Genomic DNA, 23025 nt, shown 5'->3' with positions numbered 1-23025 from the left:
TCTCGCCGTCGGATCGGTTTACACGCGAGACATTTCGCATCGCGTAGCGCCGAGGAGCTCGAAATGTGGCGCGCAACCCTGAGTTTAGATGAGCTGCTTGCAATTAGCGCGCCACGAAAGCGAAGGCAGTTTATTAAAGTCAAGAAGAGGGCATAATGTAAACAGTAATAAACAACCGCGGACGCTCGAAAACGCTTCTTTTGTTTCTTCACGCGACTAATTGCGCCTTTGAGTAGGTTGAGTGTTCACAGAGGGATAGTTGGGTTACTTTGAAGTGGTGTCGCGTGAGGTACTTGTACACAGTCGGCGCATTAGCTGCAGTAGATGGCGGTCGGCACGCCCCGCGATTTGGTCAAACCATTGTGCAGCTTCGGTGTATTAAATATGAATTAATGTGTTAACACTCCAAAGTTGCACAATCAAACTACTGACTAAGGCAGAGGTGCCGCAGCGGTTCCCATGTTCTGCAAAAACAAACCGTTTTGTCACTAATCTAAGTGGCTTCTTCAGTTCCTCCAGTGGACCTTGTTCCGGTGTATTCTGGGATACACTGTGACCTGCATGACCCTCACAGTCAAGTAAATGTACTGTGGTAGTTTTGAAGAGGGAAAGGACTTTCTCGCAGCAAGATAAAGCAATGATAAAGCTCTAAAAATAGTGTACACTTACACTGTTAAAGATTTACGTAGGTGGGCCTTGTTTAAAGATAAGACGAGATTGTCCTACATTGATCTGAAATGGGACAGTAGCATACAGGATTAGTTAAACAAACTAAGTAAAGAGTAGTAAATATATTTAAACACATCTATATTAGACTTTTTTCCGCGCTAGGATGACTTTATTGCACATGTTATTGCACAGGTGGCTAAATTGCTCTGGGGTTTCCAGACTCTGGGTTCTATAAAGTGTTACCGACGCTACGCAAAAACAATCGAATTGAAATGTGTTTTGCCGCCGAACCACGTCCGCGGCGTCTCAGATTTTCGGCGCGTTACTTCTGCGTCCAACTCCAAACCGGGGGCAAGCCCACCACAGTCGACTTTGGGCATAACACAGCCCGCAGCCCGCTCCGCTTCAAAGAAACCGAATTAAAAATGACTTAGGTGGCCAGCGATGTGTACAGAACGGAGGGAATTCAATCCCCCTGTTAGTGTTACAAATTGTGTAGATAAAAGTCACAGCACAACTGCGGAGGATGTTTGTCCCCATAACAAACATTAGGTTTGATGTCGTGCAACAGGAGAACGGGCGGCGGTGGGACTCCAGCGCTGGCTTTCAAAGCCACATTCTGTAATTACATTGCAAAACCACCGTTGCTCGTTTCAGCACTTCTCCGAGCCGTCCGCATTTGTCACCGCGGGACAGTAATTCTGAACACGTGACGATTAAACAGCACGACTTTCCAACAGCATTAGGCCGGGGCAGCGGAGAACCGCTGAGCAGATGACTGACTTACATCCTGATTATGGGAGGAGCAGACATCCGTATGTCGCCGCATGGGGAAGTGCGCTGACTAATAGGCTGACATGTGTGTGCTTATTGACGGTAAGCAATCTTGGTACCAGGCGCTGGCTGGTGTTTGTGTGGTCAGTAAACACAGGATTCCCATTGGTGAGGGGGAAGCGGTAACGGTGGCTTGGACAACAACAACAACAAAAAAAAAATCACAAAAGAAAAAAAAAAAAGAAAAAAAAAAAGAAACAGTCAGCTGGACTTTGCTGACTATTTAAAACAGGGGTGGAAATTGAAAAAGTGATCTGAAATCTGAGGCTGGTCGGTGTTCCTCAGCCTTCTGGTAAAAATCCTCCTGTCTCCGGCGCTGACGGTAAACACAGATCTACCGGGAAAGGCAGAGAGGATATTACCCCTCCGCGAGTGCACACACAAAAACACGCATGCACACGTACGCACGCATTGGTATTGAATCGCTCATTGTTGACAGGGTTACCTTGTTACCGAAACATCTCTTTCACCATCCTTTTATATTTGTCTTTCGACACAGGTGTTCCGCTTTCTTGTTTTCTGTGGTCAAGTCAGCCTTTACTCCCGAGTTAATCTAGGTTTATTCATTTATTGATGAAGCTGCTTCTTCTGCTTTAATGGAATACTTTTTTTACTTTTTTTGGAAGACTTTTTTTTTTTTTTTTTAAAGTTTAGTTCAACACTTTCATTCTGGTCCCTTTCCATTTTTATTTACTTTGTGTAGGTCAACAGAGTTCAGACGCATGCAGTTCTCCGAGCATTTTTTTTTTCCGGCAGGCTGCTTGAGGCTTTCACCAGCAACCTGTGGCTTCCAGAGGTAATGGTTATGCAGGAATGCAAGCTGACTTACAGGCTCTTACAAGTTGAGCCAACACCTATTTAGCAAGGCATTTATGCAAACCAGATGACCTTTTCGAATATCGCAGGAGCGACCGGTAGCCTCCCGTCACTGTGGGCCACGATTAAAACAATATCAGAAAAAAGGCGACGGCACATGATTCACATCCGCGGCCACGATGTGTTTTCTGGGAGGTGTTATTGAGTTCCACAACTGTTTGTGATCTTTATCAGCGCGTTGCTCAACATCAAATGAAACTGAAAATTGTGCAAACCCTGCAGATTAAACACAAATGACACTGGTGGAAGACAGAAAGGAAAAACATGTGAGAAACCTTCACAACCCCCCCCCCCACCCTCCCACCCCCACCCCCGCCACCCCTCCCGCCTTTCCTCTTTCTCAGAACGTTGCTATTTGCTTTGGGCAAATGGGCCGCAGTTGCACAACCGTGCAGCAACCAGGCCTTCAAAACTTCACACACTCGCAAATGGACGCGCTCACACACACACACACACACACACACACACACACACACACACACACACACACGCTCAGTCTGCAGTAAACACTGTTTGGAAGAGCTAGCTGAGGCAATCTGCTGCGCTACAGGATTGTTTTTCCACTTCAATTTAAACGCCTCTCAAATTAGAAACACCTTCTTTTACTGCGCTGAACCTTCTCACACGCCCGTTCTGATTCTTTTATTGAACTGTGACACAGGGAGACCTCGGTTTCATAAGTAGCCTGCTGACTCACGCTGCTTGTGAAATTGCACAAAGCCTCGCGACCTTGACTTTGTTTGGGTTTTTACATCCCAGAAAAACCTCTTTCGGCACATAAGCCCCAGCTCGTCCTGCAGCGCGCGTTCGTGAGAATCCCGTCCTCCCCGCGTCCAGTGGCGTAACTCGGCGATGGGTGGTCTGCTGCCGCTGCTCCAGATTTCATATTCACTGAGCCACTCTTACTTGTTGGGATCCACTGAGATTACCGAGCAAAAATGAAAAAGAAAAGAAAAAAAAAAAAAGTGAAGTAACTTTCACAGTCGCTTTGGGAAAGTCCGGACTCAAGTCATGGGACCCACTCTGTCTACGCAGCGTAAGAATCCAAGCGATGTGTGGCATTAATCTTGGTTAGGGTAGAAATCCAGCTGCAGGGCTATTGCACCATCCTGCGATCAGGTTGAAGGAACAAGCCCAAAAATACAATACGTATTTCAGTGGAAGTTCCCCAGAGATAATTATCCAATAAAATTCATAGGAATTTGTGTTGCTGTTACACTGTAGCACACCGCCCCTCCCTCCCACTCACCTTTAATTTCCTTTTTTGTAGTCCAACAAAAACAGGGATCCTTGAAAATGCCATCTGTGCCACCCAAAAAAAAAAAGTAGGGACAAAGCGGCTTTATTCGTGTTCTCTAGAGATTACGAGCTCAACCTCGTACCCATCCCCTCCACCCTTCATGCTGCCCTGTCCTTGGCCAGATCAGACAGTTTTGCACCCCAGGGTTTGGCCATATGCCCTCATGTGAAGGTTGGCCCTGGTAGGCTATTACGCGAGCCCCAGATTGTCACCTCTGGGGCTGGGGAAGGCCGGCTAATTGACTTTAAAGCAGACTGCGTGACGTCTATCAGGACGCAGTGACCGAACCACTGACGGACAAAGGACAGTTTATAGATACTTAATCAGAACTTCCTCAGTGCGATCACGTATGCAAAGTGACGTGCTTTCAGAGGAATTACAGTCATATCTGTGAGATAAAAATGTAACATTTGATCACCAGTAATTCCCCTCCAGTAATTCACCATCCAACTGAAGGACCATTTGGACATTTAAGAAAATAAACTTTTTCTTTTTTTTTGTTTGTTTATGTCTGTGACTAAAGATCAGTAGTGACTCAAACAGCAGCAGCCAGGAGACGGTTAGCTTAGCACAAAAACTAGAAGGAGTGAGAAACCGCAATCCTGCTGCTTTCCAAATTAAACAAAGCATTTAAAAGTTCTCTAGTTAACACATCTCACCGGTTTAAATTGTCCCAATAAAGTGCAGATTTAAAGAGGGTTATGTGTCAGAGAGTTAGGTGAAAACTTTTTTTTTAAGGGGCAGATTTCATTGACTGGCGAATAAAGCCAGGTTGTACAGCCTCTGAGAGTGATCAACAGAGTAATCAACGGTAATCAGTTCTCTTGAGCTCAAAGTCAAAATCCGTGTCAAACCATACACTTCAGCTTTGTTAAATCTACAACTGATCCTCGTTGCCATGCTTCCCTTCCACTTCCTGCGCTCCTTTCATCCCCGTTAGGCCATTTAAGGACGAATCATTGTGGGGAGGCGACTGCATAAACGGTGGTTAATGCGGTGTTTGATGAGACGTCCAGGGCAGCCCGCTGACGGAGATGAGCCAGGACGAAGCGTTGTGCAATCAATGGGCTCGGTTAATCACAAAAGATCAAACACAGGCTCCATGGCAACCGTGCCACATTTTCCAAAACAAAGACCTGGAAGGCGTTCAGCGCGCGCGGCGGATGTGACATGGCGCTACGCATGGACGACACAGGGACGATCAGCAGTGGCCCAGTGTTTATTTAGAAGGATGGGTGCACAGCGGTTACGTACTGTCAGTTTTAGGATCGTTGTCAGCACACAGACCATGTGATAAGCCATAAGTGAAACCTGGAATATTTACAATAACCAGCTGCACCCAAAAGAAATACAGTGTACCTTTTTTTTTTTTTTTTTTTAGCCACACTTTGCATTGGTCTGCTCGGCCACCACTTTGGAATAACCAAAAACATCTCAACAGCTTTCGTGAGAAGATGAAAGAAGATCCATGCGTGACTTTTGGTGAGCACCTGACTTTGTGTAGTGGCATCTAACGTCGGGTTTTCGCTAAACATCTCAACAATTTTTAAATGGGTTGCCGAGAAATAAGCATAGAGGATAAATCTAAACATGTACCTGTAGGGATCACCTTTGTTTTTCAATTAAAAACACCACCAGGTCATAGTTTTCTCTTCTCCAGCCACCTCTAAATTTACTGGATGGACTGCCATAAAATTTTGGTGCAGATGATGAATTACAATGACACTGGTCAATAATTCTTTCACCTTTTTCTTACGTGAAATGTCCCAATGACTTCTCACGACTTTAAAATACAGATGTTAAAAACTTTTCGATCCCTTTTATAACGGTATTAACCAAATTTTAACCCAAATGGTTCTGACGCTAATGCAAATACTGTCAGCCACAGCTGTGCTTTATATTTAGGGATAGCTAGCAAATGGTAGCATGCTAGTGTTTTAAACAGATGGTGACCATAGTGAAAATTTGATAATAAAAATGTCGTTTGCATGTTATCATTGCCAGACACAGGCTTTATTGTCTTGCTCAAGGGTGTGGTCTGTGCGCCGGGGATTGAACCACCGACCTGACATGGACGACCTTCCCCAAGTGAACTACTGTGCGCCGCGGAGTATTGACACCGGTTCAAGACAGACTTTGTCCACAAAGTTCTCAAACTTCCTTCAGCTGTGGGAGAACTTGCTCGTGCGTTCTCTGTCCTAACGGAGATGGGCACCCATGCTGTCGGTCTATCAGCTAGCAGCAGGCGCCGTCCGCCGGCCACCAGTGATGGGGTCCGTCTGCTCCAGACACCAGATCTGTTCGAGTAAACTCTCTCGACTTGGCTCTCACGTCCAGATCACGAGCCAGTCCCCAGAACAAATGTTAAAGCTCTGTGATTCACATACTCATAACTCAAGTCTTCAACTTCTCTCTCTCTTGCTCTCTCTCTCTCTCTCTCTCTCTCTCTGACCCCTCTGTGCCCTTGTTTATTTATTCCTTCTCCTCGTTGGGTTTTCTCAGCCCCCCCTTCCCCCCCCCCCATCCCGCCTCCACTCGCTCTCGTCTCAAATTAGTGTCAAATTCCCCAGTGTGCTTGTTATGTTTGTTTCCAATGCACCACCGACCGAATTACAAGTGCCCTATTCTTGGGCGCCTTCTATCACTTCTCATTGATGTGTAAGAGGTGTAGCGCTCGGACAGTAACGCGGCTCCATCTGTGTGTGTGTGTGTGTTTGTGTGTGTGTGTGTGTGTTTGTGTGTGTGTGTGTGACAGGGCAGGTCAGTCATGAGAGCGGAGAGCCCGCATTCCTCTGTGCAGCACTAAATCCTCATGGGATAGACCTCATTAGTGGACTAGCTGTTCCCAGGCTGTCTGGTAGCCGCTGCGACAATGTGTGTGTGTGTGTGTGTGTGTGTGTGTGTGTGTGTGTGTAAGTGAAGTCATCGGTCTGTAAGATCACACATACTTTTGTTTTTTTCCCTAGTAAATTTCCTATTTAACTGTACCGCGATGCTCCGATTCTATCCAAGTGCCTGTGCGATGTTTCAAAAGACAGGTCAGACCGCTGTCGCCGGCTTCCTCCCTGTGTTTTGACATGTGATAATCAGTGCGGGAGCATGTGGAGGTCGGCGAAAGTGGACGAGATGTTTTTAAGGGGCTAGCTCCGCTGATGGGCTCCCGTCAGCCTCGGAGAGATCGCACACGTACGCACACACACGCACACGCACGCAACGTCGTGTCCTCTCGTTCCACCGAGCCGTCACGTCACGAAGCGTCCCCGAGAGACGCTTAACACGTCTCTCAGTGACTCCGAGGCTCCGGGGCGGTCGCGCTGTAGCTCTGACCCTACGCTGTTGACCCGAGCCGGGCCTGACAGCTTCCCATGTCACATCCTGTCTTTGGTTTCACTTTATTTTTCATCTGGAGGACGGGGTGGGGGGGGTGGGGGGGGCAGTGAAGCATTAAGGGGAAACGCTCTGTTCAGATTTTTCAAAATGTGGAAGGAGAATGCTGTCCTTGTTGTGCAACAGGGGTGACGGATATTTTTTTCCACTCCTCATGACCCTGCGTGCGCGTCTCAGCCACTTTCACTTACCTGATGACCCGGTGGGGGGGGGGGGAGTTGCAGCAGAGAAGGAGATTTAACCCACATCGCCGTTTTTGCATCGCTTGCCACGCGGCTCATTTTTTTTCTTGAAAAAATCGACGTGTGCGTGTTCTTTGAGTCCTCGACGATACGTCGGCCTTTAGAAGTGCGCGCGTCCGTTGTATTATTTCCTCCTTATCTCAGCCTTGGCTCTGGATATAAGTGCAAGTTGAGCAATAAAACTTGAGGAGCCACCACGTGCTCTGCGTGTTTGTCTTTCTGCCTCACGTCTCCTGCTCCTGACTCACATGGGGATCAAGTTGACACCGAGCACCAGGTGGTTGCACTTTAAATAAGAGCGGCCCGTTCGAGCAGGTAGCGCCGAGTCGGCCCCTCGCGTCGCGCTGAGTTTTTCTGTTTATTTTTTCTTTCGTTATCTTCGCCGCTAATTGAATGGCTCGCAAAATGTGCAAGTCGACTGTTAAATTAAGCCTTCGCCAAGGTTCAGATGCTGTTAATGGCGGTAAAGTTCATAAAGATAGTTTGATACTGTAATGGGCTCTAGGAGCGATAAGGCCGATGGCTTGCAGGTTAAGTGCGGTGTTATACTAGGAAGTGGTTGGGCAAGTGTAAACATGCTCACTGGCCGCTGCACAAATAGGCTTACAGTGACCCACCGATTCCAGGCGGCTGGCTGAGGAGAGACACGGGAAAGAAAAACAGAGCAGGAGCAGAGATATTACAGACTTTCAAAATGCACGCACACACACACACACACACACACACACACACACACAGAGCTACACGTCGGGGGCTGAAGCGACAGTCAGCTCCTGCGCAGGCCCGTGCCAAGGCCTCCCTCGTCGATCACAACACAGCTCTGTCTGATAAGCACCTTGCACAATTCATGCACTGTAAAAAAAAAAAAACAAAAAAGGGGAAAACTCAAAATGCCAAGGCACTAAACTTCAGGGAAATGTCAGCTTTGTTTACTGGAGGTTCGAGCACTGGAAGTGGTTGGTACCCTATTGGGCTGTGACTCTTTCCGACATGTTTAATTCACACATTCCAAATGTTGCTCACGATCACAAACCAACACACAGTCGAGTGGCTGGAATCCGTGTGCTGGATACACACACGTCAGATTGACCTTCATTTGACGTCATATTATTTCCATTTATTTGTTTTTATAATTTGCGATTGACAGCTTTTATTCCTGACAACACCACTCCTGAAATGTGTCACACAAATGCTTCAAAACAGTTCCACCTGCTCCTCCGATGGTTTCGTTTTCCACCCATTTTTCTGACTCATGCTCCCAAGAGTGGCAACAATATGGAGGTTACAAACAAGATTCTTTTGCATGGGTATTTGCTTGCTCCACTTGTATAAATAGCCCACTATTTGCAAAAAGAAAAGGAGAATCTAGTTCGGTGACTCATGACATATGATTCAACGTTCTTGCTAATTTTAAAAACCTACGTATAAAATCATTTTCCTGTATGAGAAAAACTTGCCGGTGACTTTTCACCTTATCGCACCATGACCAGTGTGCGACAATAAACCGAAACAACACTGACTAACATGCCGCGGGCTCATCGTGTGCCACCAAAACAACCCTGGCCCTCCGAGGCGTGCGCTCTTCTTAAGATCCCTCTGGTATTTGGCACCAAGAAGTTAGCAACAGTGCCTCAAAGTCCCGTAAGTTGCGCGTCGGAGCCACCGCGCATCAGACTTGTTCCCGGCACCGTGTTGTCAGTTCAATTTTGTCCCTCCTGAGACCAGCGGCCATAGTCACATGACCCTTGTCAGAGTCGCTCACGTTTGCACACCTTCTCATTTGTCTCGCATTTTCAGTGCAAGAATGTTCGCTTACAGTCTAATCGCGCATCCCAGACCTAGAGATGTGCCAGCGTTGCATGCTAATCACCGTTTACTTAAAATGGGAGTGGTTGTATGTTCTGGCTCGTCATCATGTGCTATAAGCGTAAATTTTCTTTTACTGCGTGTCCTGATTAAAAATACCAACAACTTCCTTGACTTGTAATGAGTCACTGTATAAATTCTAACCGAAGCAAACAGAGCTCATACGTTTTGACTGAGTCAGCTGACTACTCCGATCTGCTGGCGTGTGTTCAGGTGGCAGTTTTTTTTTTTACAGTGTAGATGCAAGGGTACGCAGTGCACGCACACACACACACAATCTTGTGCTTCTATCTTGTTGAGGACTCGCCATTGACGCAATGCTCTCCCTAGGCCCGAGACACTCTTAAGTCTTAACAAGCGCAAAAAGCTGTGGAGCGACACAACTTAAAGACGAGACAACTCACACGCGCAAACACTCTCTCTTTCCGTATCCCTCCTTTGAAAGTGAGTGATTTCGACATCATTAATAACGGCTTTGGGGTGGGATGGATTGGCAGGTAGAGTATGAGGCCAAACCTGGATATCAGGTCCAGCAGAGAGACGCACTCACGCACGCACAAAAACGTCTCTCGCTTGTATTCGAAAGCAGTGTGTGTGAACTGCAGGGAATCTGTCAGCTTACACACAATATGTTTTCAATAGCACATAATCACCTGTGACTGTGAATCGCTGTTTTCTTTGACCTCTTCATATCTACAAAGGGAGTGGCCGCCATGTTCCCACATTAACCTCCTGAGACCCAAGGTTTTATTTACTCTGCACAATTTCTCCAGTGTATTTGGGATCAGTAGGACCTAAGACGTACAAAAACCAGGCGTCATCTTTCGACAGGAAGTAGCAGTTTTAGAGAAAAACAACGTCCTCATATGTGGACAGTGGGATTATTTCATTATTTACATTATAATAAAGTCACCGATGTGTGACAAAATATAAAAATGTTTATTTTAGAACCTGTACATGGCTGGGCAAAACGTCCTCAAACGCGTACTTGCTATTTAGCGAGGTTGTAGCTCGTTGCTGTTGATAAAATTTGCTAAATTTGCACGTCACATCAAACCAGAAAAGTATAAAAAAATAAGTTTTAACCATGAAATTAAACGGGGTTCGTCCATTTTTGTCCTGTGATCGTCTGTAGAATGAATCAACTAATGTATTGCCCCCTACTAGATGGCAGACTAAAGTGTCCACTAATGAGGACAATGGGTTTAAATGAAGCAGAATAAGCTGCAACAAAACCTAAAACGTCCCCATATGAGAACGCAGGGCCTCAGGAGGTTAACCCACAGCAAAATACTTCTCCTAGTGGACTCATTATTCAACGTTCGATGTTAAGTGTGATTGATACGATGGTGGCAGAGTGTACGACAACTGGATAAGCAATAATTTATACATGCGGAGCTTTTATTTTCGCGAGGATATTAACCACTCATCAAAATCTGCCACTCACACACATACTTACACATCAGACTTTTCACTTCCCTCTCTGTGTTTGCAAAATCTGATTTATGCTGAGGGGAAAAATCCAGCTGACGCCACGGACGTGGCATCTGAAAGTAAACAAGAAGTCACTTTCCACCTTATCACCGTGAGATGATATGTGGTAGTCGAGCGCGGGACAGAACGTTCACACGTCCCAATACATATTTATAACGCTCCAGCCGTGTTTGAAACGTAGACGTCCCCTGATTTACGCGGGCACCCGTGATCCTGGAATGTGAGGCCGATACTGTACAATAACTGTTATGACTTACTGCCCTTGACAACAGTGCGCTGCCTCTCATGCCGGCGCATAAATCAGGGAAACAGGAGGACGACTTCCTGCTGTAAACAGGTTCGGGAGCATCGTGAGGCCCCGTCTCTTTGTAGTGGAAGGCACGTGACTGGAGGCATGCATGCGGCGTTCGTGTCACACATTAAAACTTACAGTCTTGGTTAAACACGTATGTTGGCATCCGCACACGCAGGAAGTCCCAGAAAGGGGGAAGGAACTTTGACAACCGCTTTCGGAAGAGAGAGCAATTCCAGGTAGTACATTATTTTAAGTTCCTCTATTCAGCATTCATGTGTAAACACTGACTGAGGGCTTTATAGCGCGCTGGGGTGAAGTCGAAGCGGATTCGAGGGATGTGTTTGTTAACACTTTTACGACATTATTACACAAACCTTCAGTACAAACTACTCAGTAATTTAGTACGTGCTCATATGAGTGAAATGTTACAAAATTTGACATATTTGCACAAGACACCCATGTTTCTAAGTATGATTAAGTGCCGTACACACATAAAGCGACTAGCAGCTACAAAGCCACAAGAATCAATGGACTTTCAATGAAATTTAGCTGGTTTTAGTGATGATACATGAGAAAAAAAAACTTTGGCACAGGTGCCGAGTTGAACTTCTAATTTTGAGTCGATGCGCAGGCTTCCCCAAACGTTTCCTGCAGCGAAACATGTCTTTGGTTTGGGCTACCACGGACGTTGTGCGCTTGTTTCACTCAGAAATATTTGGGGTGGCAAGTATACAGGACGGTTTCCCAGGCAACCGGGGCCTGAAACGTTCACTTAAGAGACAAACTGTCTCTGCTTGTTTTTATACTCCCTATCTGAAAAGTTTCAGAGTGGAACAAGTGGCGAACGGATGAAGCTAGCTCCTTTTTCCGTCACCGCTCACCGTTTCAGGAAAAAAATACAGTGGAGGCCGCCACGCCGACATCTGGGCTCACCTAGCTTAAAGCCCACTATCAGCGCGGTGGATTTCGGGGTAGGAACCAAAGTTGTGCACAGTGTGAGAGAGACGAAGGGTTATCTTTAACTTATCATGTGTTACCAGCCAAGAATTCGCTGGATTTATTCATTTATTGGAAACTTATTATGCTCTAGCAAAGATCTAGCAAAGATCTGCTTGAATTTTTTTTTACGGTTCTGGATGGCTGTAGTACTACCCAGTTGTCTCTGCAGGCGTTTTCTTTCTCTGTATCATTTGTAATGAAACCTGACAGGGCTTTGAAGCCGAACGTGCTGTTGAGAAGTTTCTTCATCCATTTCTTTACGTTTTTTATGCTTCGTTTGTTCTTCTATCACCGCCCTCGGCAGGGGAAAATGTTTTTCTGCAACCGCACTATGGATTCTGCTTGCTTTCCGCAGTGCTACTACTGCACTGACGAAGCAGAAATGGAAGCAATTAACGTTGTCTCAATGAATTAGTGTGTTTAATCTAGCTATATATTTTTGCTAAAAACAAAAAGTCGGAGAAGTAGGAGTGCTGCCTGGAACTAAGAACTAAGTTACTGAAGATGTTGCTCTTAGGTCCAGGGCAAAAACAGTGGAAAACAAAAGATACCAAGACACTCATCTGAGAAAAAAATTCCTTTAATAAATTAGAGCAAGGCATGGTCAAAAGCAAACACTCGACGTGTTTCGGCCCAGGGCCTTCGTCAGGAAGCGAATGATCTGGCTCCAAGGAAGATCTCATAAAAAACAAAAACATGTGAGAATATTTTTGTTTAATTTAATTTGTTTCTTTTTTTTTAACGCGTTTCCGCGATCACCGGGTTCACGCGTTGCATTCCGTCGAATCTTCGCCGTGCGTTCCATTCACACCGTGCATGTTTTGTTCCTCCTCCGCGAGAGTATCAGCGAGCGATATCAAGGTCTGATCCGATTGCGGGATAGCTGGTCGTGTGTGACGCGTACGCCGTTCAAAAAAGGAAAGCGGAGACGCACTTTCACTCGTACGCGCAACCTTTCTCCGGCGGTGTGAAATCCCGCGAATGTGGCGGGGTTCGGAGTTCTTGGAACGCCCGCGTCGCGCCACCACTGTTTTCCAGAGAAAAACCATGGAGTGCGAGACACGCACACATGCACACAAACATACACATGCCATGGCGGTGCTGTCAGTGAGTCAGTGTGTGAGTCACACTCCGGCTATGCTGCCTCTAGTTTTTCTAGCAGCCGCCAGCACGGCACTGCATTTAATATTCCAAGCAGCCGTACTGTACGGCTCCGTGGCACACATTCACATGCGCTCGCATATGGATTCGCCGCGCCTCCGTACCTACACGCTCATTATTGCCTCCCGGCCAAATGTTTCTGCCCAATTAAAACTGGGGAATTAGACTGACACACACACACACACAAACAACACACTCCCCTTTAATGCCTTTTCTCCTTCGTTCAAATGCACGCAGACAAGCGCAGGCAGAGAGATGCGCACTCGATGTTGGGGATGACTGCAGATGAGTCAGAAGGGGAGAGGAGGGAATCCTTGGCTCTTTGTGTGCCAGATCTATAGGTGAGGCAACGATTCGCTTCCGCACCGCAGCCACTAACAGGTTTGACCTATGAATCAATCCTCTTTTTGTTCCCGTAGGAGAATGTGCGAGGCTTCGAGGATGAGGGAGAGATGGAAGGCTGCTGCGCCTAAAACGTCAACCTGTGTCGACCTCAGAGGCTGAATGTTGTTCAGTTTAGCACCTGTCTCGTGGTGCTGAACTGGCAAAGCCGGCACAAACAAAGCGTTGGCTCCTCCTGATGCGGCGGATGCCAGGTATCGATCAAAAGGACCGAACCGCTTTGCGAATGCAAATTGCCGGGGATCGGCAAGTTGTCACTGTTTGCAGAAAAAAAACAAACAGACAACAACAAAAGAAAAAGCACACGGAGATGGAGGTGAAAAATATTCACATGCTAAAATTAGGGTGTCATATACCGGATGATTTTGGATTGTGGCTCAAAGCTTCAATTTACAGCTTTCTAAATGCAGTAGGTTTTCCCTTAAGGAGGGAAACACACACACCGCAGCTACCCACAGGCTGAAAAGAACACAATGTCTCCGTATCAGTTTCCCAAACTGAAAAAAGAAAACTTTTAAACATCACCCTCTGGTGGCGCTTCGGTGCACGACACTTTCCTCGAACCCTGATAAAAGCGGGATTTATTTACCTGATTGTGGTTTATTATTGTAAGCGCCAGGTGTTGAATTGAATGGAAAATCGCATCGAAGGGAGAGACGGTGCATGCGAAAGTAGCTGCATGAAGCTGTGCAGCGGGTGACATGCGCCGTGGGCGTCGGGTTTTATAGGGTGGCATGACGCCGAGGGACAGTGAGTCAGAGTCAATGATAAGGACCGAGAGCGCTGACTGACCTCCCTCAACCGCCCCTTTCTCTTTGCATCTCGTCGTTCGCACGTGGGTCCCCCCCCCCCCGTCTGTCTGCCTGCCTGCCTGCCTGTCTGTCTCTCAGCCTTTGTTCAAAGACGGTGACTCATAACTTACCCTTTCCTTCCCTTTCTTTTTGTACCACCGACTTTTGACTTTTGCTTCAGTCACTTTTATTCCGTCAGACACTTTTTCTATCTCGCGAGCCTCCCGCCGCGATCGGGGAGTGGAGCCTTCAGGTCTATTTGCGATTGGAAAAGCTCTCTCTGACTCACTCCCTCACACACACACACACACAAACACACACTTTATAGGTGATGACTCATTGCGACACAGGCCATTCAGACCCACGGTACACCAAACTGGTACGTGAGTGAGCGTTAGCGTGACTGTGTTTGCATACACATTAACCTTTATGTGCATTAGGGTGCTGTTGCGCAGGGGGCCCGTGACACACCACTTACACGGCTTTTATCTACCGAGCGCCTGAGATAATAAGTGTTGCAGTAAAGCAGGTTCTGGAAGCCACCGAGCTTTGTTATCCGATCTAAAAAACAAAAAAATAGTTCCTCTTTGTAAGTGCATGTTGTGTCTTTGTTGAACGGTTGATGAAACACGCGTAAAATGCGTTGTGTGTTTACGCGCGTGAGGCCAGAGGCAGAGAAGAATTCGCCGTGACATGGGCAGCTGAGGAATGATAAATATGTTGAGTGACTCATGCAGGACAGGCATCACAGGAGCCGTCAGCTTTCACCGTGACAGACAACACATAATGTAACACATTCGCACATAATGCGCTCCACCTATACGGGGTAGCGTCTCGCGCCCGAACCTATATCTCCAGACACTCACAGGCAGCGCGCTGCGGAGTGTCCCCGACTTCTGTTGTACCAATTTTTTTTTTCTTTTCTTTCTTTTTTTTTTGTATGTCTGCGGAAGAGATGAGTCACTTTGCTGCGCTCGTCACGTAACTACTGTCACTTAGACTGATTCACACATTTCTAAAATAACAATCAACCCCTCTGCCTGCGTTTTTATGCAGAGCGACTGAGGGTACACCGTGTACTTTTTATAGAAAAATATTCCTCACAACAACACGAAGCACGAAAACCGACTCCTATTCACATTTTATTGGTTGTTTTTATTAATAAACACCATAGGAGTAGCGTTTTGACTTGTGTGTGCTATATAAAAAAATAAGACATTAGTTGGCTGGAATACAAATTGTAGTAAGTAAACAGATTTCATAGGAGAAAAAAAAATAAGACATCACAATACTGCTCAGACCACCTGCGTGAGGCGGGTTTGGCAATGACAAAGCTTTTCTTCTGCAAAAAAAAAAAAAAAAGTTCATAAACCCAATAAAAACAAATTGGATTAATTTAAGAGAGCTTAATTTTCATCATCTGTGTCCTCCTCTTCATCCTCATCACCCTCCTCCTCTTCAGATTCATCTTCATCCTCCTCGTCGTCCTCTTCCTCCTCCTCTCTTCTCGTCTGGCGGCTGCCGGCTCTTTGTTGCTGTGACAACGGATAAACAGTTTCAATGCGAGTAAAACACTCAGCAGGTAGTTATCTGGCTGGCACAGGCCTTCTCCGGGATCCGTGTTCTCCGGAGCATTTCTAGTGCGGACAACGCAGGCACCGATGTTAGACTGGACCACGTTCCTGAGATGAACTTCATCATTAGAACCATTAGAATATGATTTTCTACGCTGGACACGTGTACAGTTTAACAGCATTCTTTGCCCCTGTGTGCCAATAGCTGCCTTTTGTTTTAACCTGCATGCAGGATGTCTGGGAATCCACTTTAGTATCTCAACGTCTGACTGCAACTGCGAATCTTGTTTATCGGCGATTGCAATTTTTTCCCCTCAGATGAAATCAAGTCACGGAAGCAAAATACGATCTCGAGATGTGACGCAAGACGCGCTCGGCTTCGCGCGGTTATCTGCCGCCGAACATCTCCAGATAGATAACTGCACATGAACACACCCTACGAGATCTACGGAAACCTGCCCTTCAAAAAAAAAAAAAAGGGACTTTTAAGAGTATCTGTGGAGACAGTTTAGATTAGGCAATCAATAATCCACAGGGCAGTGCAGCACAACTGTGGGGAAACAGGAAAACTGTGAACGTGGGAGGAAATGCGTGATGTTATTTGCATGCAGTGGTGTGTGGGAACTCAAACGGAATGATGGGTGGGGGAATGCTTTGATAAGACTCGCCGTCACCGAGCGCCAGCCTCTGAATGTAAGAGACAGGCTGCTGGATTGGGACACAAATAATAATCTGAATTAAAAAGGCCTTAAAACATCTTTCTTCCTATTGAATTGAGAGGGGTGGTGTTAAGCTTGGATAAACCGTTCAATAAGAAAATATTAGAGCCTAATAACCATGTAGATGCTTGATCAGCTTAACCCTAAACTGACCCGCGCTCACGCTTAAGGCTTGTTTCTGTCTGGTTGGAATAAACAAATTCTTTCTGTGTTTCTGGGAGTGACAGAAACATGGCAGTGGCAGAAGTGACGCTTGTTTAAACTTCCTTGACAAGATAAGTGAAGCTGTGGGCAGGTTTCCGGTCTGATTAATGTTTTAGGAGATGGAAACACCTATCTCTTAACACATCCTTTTATTTCGCATCCATTTAAATATTTAACCCTGAGTCAATTCAGTCACGTTGAAGAGGTATTGTCCATGTAAGAGTAGTCGAAGATAGAAACTGGTGGAACCTAATCAAAGTGGGATCTTTGGGGTGGACACTTACAACATCTAAGGACTGTATCTGTATCTTACCTGTAAGGTGCCCGTTGTGCTCAGGAAGGACCCAGTCCGATCGAGGGACGTTTTGGAATTAGCTCGCACTATATCTAGTCGTGAGTGGTAGTCAGGGGGGTGCAGGGAGCTCCTGAACACCTGCCAAAGACAGTAGGAGGCGCTATACTTTTCCATAGAATCAATCACTCACCCATAGGTTACTGAATATAATTAAAATAACACACCACACCAGTGCACATTCTCAGTACGCATCGTCGTTATAGGAGAGTTTTGGAAAGTGAAACACCACATAAAGAAGTAGTAACCATCAAATCATGGCCTGGGCCGCAATCTACTCTGGTCTCACATAAACAAAGCGGCTCTGAAAGGTATGATTCTGACAGCAAACACTGCAGGCTGCCATTAAAAACCACACCAGTGTTTTCACTGTGTGGAAAACAAACTCGGCGGTGACTCTCGATCAGGATTATCTGCATGCCTCTCATTGTGCCCGTTTCAGATGATTCAATCTCCAATGCTTTGTACTATGAGTCACTGACAAACAGCCTTGTCTCGGCGAAGGAGTTTTGCTTCGGTATGAATGGAAGGGAGGTGATTCAGTGCAAAAATACACAGATGAGATGGCAAGGGATGGAGGAAAATAGCACAAGGGCAGGAGGAACCTCGGCTCGCTGGATGTCATTGATCCTTTGTTTTCTCACTACATGCTTTCACTCTTGAAATAGTGCAAATCACTCACCACTGTAAACAGAGGAGAGTAGCAGGCATGGCTGAGTTAAAGGGTGTCGGCCAATAGAAAACGCATGAACAATGTGTCTATGAGTAATGGTTGCATAAGAATTTGGACATCTTAAATATGACCGAGGGCACACATCCCTTCTCTTTCTCATAGTTTCAGCGATGCGTCAGATGACATCAATCTGCATTTTCAAACAAACGCGTTAAAGCTGTCGGGCTTTAAGTGACAGGGAAACGGTTAATGTCGAACTGAGCATCCGCCTACCTCCAGGTCCTCCTCCTCGTCCACGCTTTGAATGCTCTGGTAGGCCAGGGTGTACACCTCCAAAGCCTTGGCGTGGAATGACATTTCCACCGTCACAAACTCGCCAAATATTTTCTACAAGAGTGTGAAGATAAGGAACATATTTCAACTCTGAACACACCTCAAATGAAAGAACCACAACTGCCTGCTGACCACAAGACGTGACGGCTTCTGAAATTAGTGTTTCAGACAACTGAAGGAGGATTGAAATGTGTGAATAATCACTGTCTGGTTTCACAACCGCCCACTGCTGCAACGGACATACAACGTATTCCCCACAACTGTTTTGATCTGAGGTGCATAGAAATGTCGTCGAGTTAGACCTTGATGTCCCGGATCTTCTGCTTCTCAAACTCGTCTATGGTCTCCTCCAGCTGCTTGGTGGTCCGTGTGGCATCCATGGTGGCTCTCTGCAGCTCACTCTCAGCCTGGTGGCCAGAAAACAGCATAACATGTAGAATATTTCTTCCACTCTAGACATATCTATTAGAGATTAACAAAGTTAACTTTAAAGACACTAAATAAATAATCAGAATAATAATAAATATGATACTATATATTGTATGTGTTTTTGCGCCCTAGAGCATTAATCAGAATACAACTTTATTGAAATGCATGTTGTGGTTCTGTCCATTGTCAAGGGTTGAGTTTGTACCTATACGTTGCCCAACTTTATAGACAACACTGAATTCATTCAGTAGAAGAAGAAGGACCCATATTTTCAACAGCGCTTCCCACAATGTTTATCTTTTAAGGTTTACAAAAAAAAAAAGTTGTCAGCCACAGATTAGTTTAGCTTTGTTTCGGAAACTCATCGCATCAACTGACGTTTACTTCATATGGGGCAAACGTGCAGAAAAAATGGATTTATTTCTACCAGACAGAAGCAATCAGATCAAGCATTTGCATGGTTATAGCCGCAATCAAAGGTTAACACCACCTCTCTCCGTCCCATTAAAAATTCCTTCCTATCTGGCCGGTCTGTCCTGACTCAGGTGGTTACATGAGGCATTTTCATTGAGAAACTCTTCCTGTTATTAGTGGAATGGACTATGGTCCGTGGAAACGTAGAAACCGTGTCCAAATGTTTCGCAACGGCCCGACAGTGACCTTCCTCTTGATGATAATTGGCGACGGATTATGAGTTTACAACTGGGTTCATTGTTGCGTTCATGAGGTGCTTATAAAACTAATCTGTGACTTTTGCTGCATTTGCCAAACAATGGTTCACTCATCTGTGGTCAAAACAGGATTTACGGCATGCTGGAGATGTGACTAAGTGTAATCTCTGTTCTTCATTTAAAAAAAAGAATTGAAATGTCTGTGGTCGTATGTTCATACATCACCAGCGCTGAGATGCACAAATCACATGGAACGCACCTGAGACTAAAGGCTCGGTCAAGGAAACTACAAAAAAATATTATTTAATTATTTAGTAACAGTAATTAACAACAGACAGTAATTGATACTAAACTGATTATTCACTGAGATGTAACATTAAAGTCTGTTCGATACTAGAGGATTTTAAAACAGATGAGAAACAAAGCAAGGATACAATGATCTGCCTGTCTGAAGGGTTTCTATGTCTGGTCCTCTCAAGCTGAGCCATCTGTTTGGCTTCTCTGTCTCTGGCACTCTGAGTCGTCTTCAGATCCTCCTGCATGGATGCACAAGTACACAAGGGCACATCGGTCACAATGAGAATTAACAATAACTGTCAGTGATACACAATTTACATCTGTTTGTTTCAGTGGCTTAAGAAGATAATCTAACATCAAAGCACTAAACGTGCCTCCCTGTTAGAAGTAGTAAAGCCCAAGTAAACCCAGTTGTGCAAGCTTTTGCCGGATCTTTACTACGAAACAGTTGGCGTGTTTAGCGAATGGTTTAAAGGTGTGTTGTTTCGGTATTAACACCGCAATACGTGCACAGGAGGTAGTCACTCTGCAGAGAATCCACTGCAAACAGGACAAAATAATAAGCAAACTGCTGCTTCAGTACATTTTACTTCAAAAGATATGTTAATAAAAACTGTAAGCGAGCACACAAGAGAACAATACCAGTTTGATCCTTTGTGGCAGCACCCCTAATTCAGACATTATGTGACATACCCAAAACCACATGAGACAAAGACTCACTCCACATACTTTGAATAGTGCTGCATGTGAAAGACTCTGGACGCCACAAATAAACAATGATGTTTCTGTTGTTTCTTGGTGAAATGTGATTTAAATTAATGTTTTGCAGACTAGATGATGGCAATTATGCCACGATTACCTGGATTCACTGAAACAATACCGCCCTCGTGTGGCCATGAGGTGGTAATGAACCTTACTAACCAAAACAAATGTCTTGTGTTGATTTACAGTAATAAGTGGATTAAGCTACATCACGGTCACTTGCCTCTCTTGGAATCAGCGTAGACGTTGTCAGTAGGACTCGCATTAACACTTACCCTTTTGCGTTTCACGACAGCTCCATAGCTTTTTAACGGCTCTATGACTTTGGCTTCAAGTCTTTCCACCTGTAAGACAAACGTCAACTTGTGTCTTATCCAGCGCATCTGGACTGTGACCGTTCAGTCAAGGAATTTAAGAGTTCTGGGGGCCCACCTCAGCTTGGCGATAGTCTTGAATCTTGGCCAGGTGGTCCGCATACTGCTTCATGCCCCTCTTAAGGTTTGGCGTTTCTGTGTCCGCGTAGACACCGATTTCCCGGACCAGAAGGTCTGCCTTGTCTCGAAGCCTGGCTGTTTTGCGGACGTAGCCGGCAAACAGTTGGCACATCTCTCCGAAGTGTTTCTCCACATTGGTGATGTTTTCCTGGATCCTCCTCGTCTGACTGTCCCTGGAGAGAAGGAATTAAAAGCAGCATAGCAGTTTAACCACTTATGTGCATATTTTTATATATTTGTGTAGGGAAGAAACTATCAAAATGTCTATTTTTGTGTGATAAAACACAAGAGAGTGAAGTTTGTGAAAACGTCAAACTGTCTGACACCAGCCATCTAAAGCTAAACCATCCTGTGGGTGTGGTGCACTGTTGATGCCACAGACATACATTTAGCCACCCAAGTTTGGTGAAACCTCTTTGTTTGGTGGCCACGGACTACTTACTGTTTTCCGCAGTGCGATTTACTGTGGAAGTTAAAAACAATAAAAAAAAATGTCCGTTTAGAGCTCAGTGTAGAGCAGTCAGTTTGGGGGTGAATTAAAACAGACGTCTTAAACATGGTTTTCAAATAGGTAAGCGACATCATTTTGGCGCGGCTAATAAGAATAACGTTTTAAAACACTGAGTAGTAACGTAAGCTAGCTAAATTATTGAACCGTGTCCTACTGCTCACCGTGTCACTGTTTCCATTAACGCTAGCCTAGACGTGTATCACTTAAATAACAAAGCCTGTGATTTATCTCTTACCTCACTCTTGCATCGGGAGTACGGCTCATCTCTGCAGACAGAGAGTAAATATTAAGGGCGCAGCCACGTTTAACGGAACCTTTTTTTAACGATAGCTAGCTAACTATGCTATTCTCCACCAAGCTAGCACGCCAGTCCCCCGTTTCCATGGAGTTCCATCAGCGTTTCCGCCCGAGGAATGCATTCTGGGAGATGGAGTCGTTTGTTGATTTACTCTTTTTTTGTAACTTCTGCTTTTTACTGCATTATTAGTATTAGTATTATGATGATGATGATCATGATTATTATGACTATTATTATGATTATTTCCCCCTGTCGAATAAGCTTTCAGATAACACTACTACAACAACAACAACAACAACAAATAATAATAATAATAATAATGAAGGTCCTTTCATAAAAAAATATTTATAACCTTAAAAGTGCTCATTAAAGGGTTCACTTGTTTCAATTTTAGTTTTCTATTTAGTCTTTTTACCTTTAAATATAGCTTTAAATCTTATGTCACAATAAGAAAGAGAAATACACTTTATATTTTGCCTTGCCAAGTATTCATTGCTTCATTACAAAAAATACCCACAATGAAAATGAACATGAAAATGAAATGCCTTGAAAACAATATTATCAAGCCAAACATTTTATAGAGATTGTTACTGTCACCTCTAGTCTTAGCTCACATCTGAAAGATAAAGTATTATATACAGTGTTGGAGCTCTGACCCTGCTGGTTTTAAAAGTCTAGTTTATCATGCCAAGAAATGTCAACCTATAAAATGAGTTTAGAAATCTGTGATATTGTGCCATAGCAATTAGCGACATCAACCAACATGTTTAAGAAGTAATTGGCCATCTCCATGGTTTCCGCCCTTGACATTAGTAAGTGAATATTCTGCTGGAAAATCCAAATATTTGGCTGCTTTCTATGATTTCACTAATTCCCCAGAGAGATTAAGGTACATTGCAACGAAGAGGGCCAAAGTATTGCTTTTCAACAACAGCTTGACTGTTTTTGATCTGGTGCCAAGAGCAGACTTTGTGATCAGTAAAATGAATGGAGGCCCCATTGTAATTCCCTCCTCTGTGTTTGGGAATGCATGAATGTCACCAGCTGCCACGTCTGCTCCTCTGTGGAAAATGTCCAAAAACTTTAATTATCACGCTTAATCATCCGTGGGATTGAAGCAGGGGAGATCCCACTGTAACAGATTGGAGATGTAAAACACGGTCATTGCATTGAGCTGTGTGCCTGGAATCCCACGAGGACCTGGTTTCGTACTCGCTCTCTATCGTACAGCTGATGCTGGTATAGATTCCAATTTTTCGGTTTCGTTAAAAGCGTCTGATAGGACTCTCCTCTAATACAATCAGGTGCGCAATTACACCTGGAGTTTTTAATGCCAAGGCATTTTAAATCAGGTGATCTGATACCTGCCAGAATCCTTCTACTGAAATAACC

At 45.0% G+C, this 23025-nt stretch overlaps 1 protein-coding gene and 1 long non-coding RNA gene across 5 annotated transcripts in view; one reads left to right on the top strand and one right to left on the bottom strand.

Annotated features, from left to right (window-relative positions):
- The window catches only part of LOC125019745, a 49986-nt gene extending 34389 nt beyond the window's left edge, over positions 1-15597 (top strand). Inside the window, exons 1-3 of one of the 2 annotated variants that reach the window (XR_007114120.1) lie at positions 10944-11199; positions 13361-13464; positions 13543-15597. This is a non-coding gene — a long non-coding RNA (uncharacterized LOC125019745). Of the gene's footprint in view, positions 1-10943; positions 11200-13360; positions 13465-13542 lie in introns of those variants that run through there. The other variant, XR_007114119.1, reaches the window with a different exon arrangement.
- On the bottom strand, positions 15446-21751 carry cibar1 (CBY1 interacting BAR domain containing 1). Of its 3 annotated transcripts, XM_047604706.1 has the most exons (10): positions 21571-21744; positions 21267-21287; positions 20763-20997; positions 20606-20674; positions 19706-19807; positions 19531-19536; positions 18474-18578; positions 18112-18225; positions 17127-17246; positions 15446-15851 (listed from the first exon to the last, which is right to left on the bottom strand). In XM_047604706.1, the coding sequence occupies exons 1-10, from the start codon at positions 21597-21599 to the stop codon at positions 15723-15725; spliced, it is 930 nt and encodes a 309-aa protein (XP_047460662.1). In that variant the 5' UTR covers positions 21600-21744; the 3' UTR covers positions 15446-15722. The 3 variants fall into 3 exon arrangements, with proteins under 3 accessions (XP_047460662.1, XP_047460664.1, XP_047460663.1); XM_047604708.1 differs by lacking the exon at positions 17127-17246 and having other exon boundaries at positions 21571-21751; XM_047604707.1 differs by lacking the exon at positions 21267-21287 and having other exon boundaries at positions 21571-21742.
- Positions 21752-23025: the final 1274 nt, after the last annotated feature.

The sequence above is a fragment of the Mugil cephalus genome, chromosome 14, assembly GCF_022458985.1.
Source record: "Mugil cephalus isolate CIBA_MC_2020 chromosome 14, CIBA_Mcephalus_1.1, whole genome shotgun sequence".
NCBI classification, from domain to species: Eukaryota; Metazoa; Chordata; class Actinopteri; order Mugiliformes; family Mugilidae; genus Mugil; species Mugil cephalus.
The sequence above is the reverse complement of the archived record's forward strand: the minus strand, read 5'-3'. Positions and strand labels throughout refer to the sequence as shown.

Bases quoted from the DNA above. Each gene is read 5' to 3' on its own strand.
- cibar1 (XM_047604706.1), bottom strand. From the start codon at position 21,599: ATGAGCCGTACTCCCGATGCAAGAGTGAG. The intron at 17,247-18,111 runs GTAGGCGGATGC...TGTCTTTGGCAG, and splicing joins ACGAGGAGGAGGACCTGGAG to GTGTTCAGGAGCTCCCTGCA. The intron at 15,852-17,126 runs GTAAGATACAGA...CCGTTGTCACAG, and splicing joins GCACAACGGGCACCTTACAG to CAACAAAGAGCCGGCAGCCG.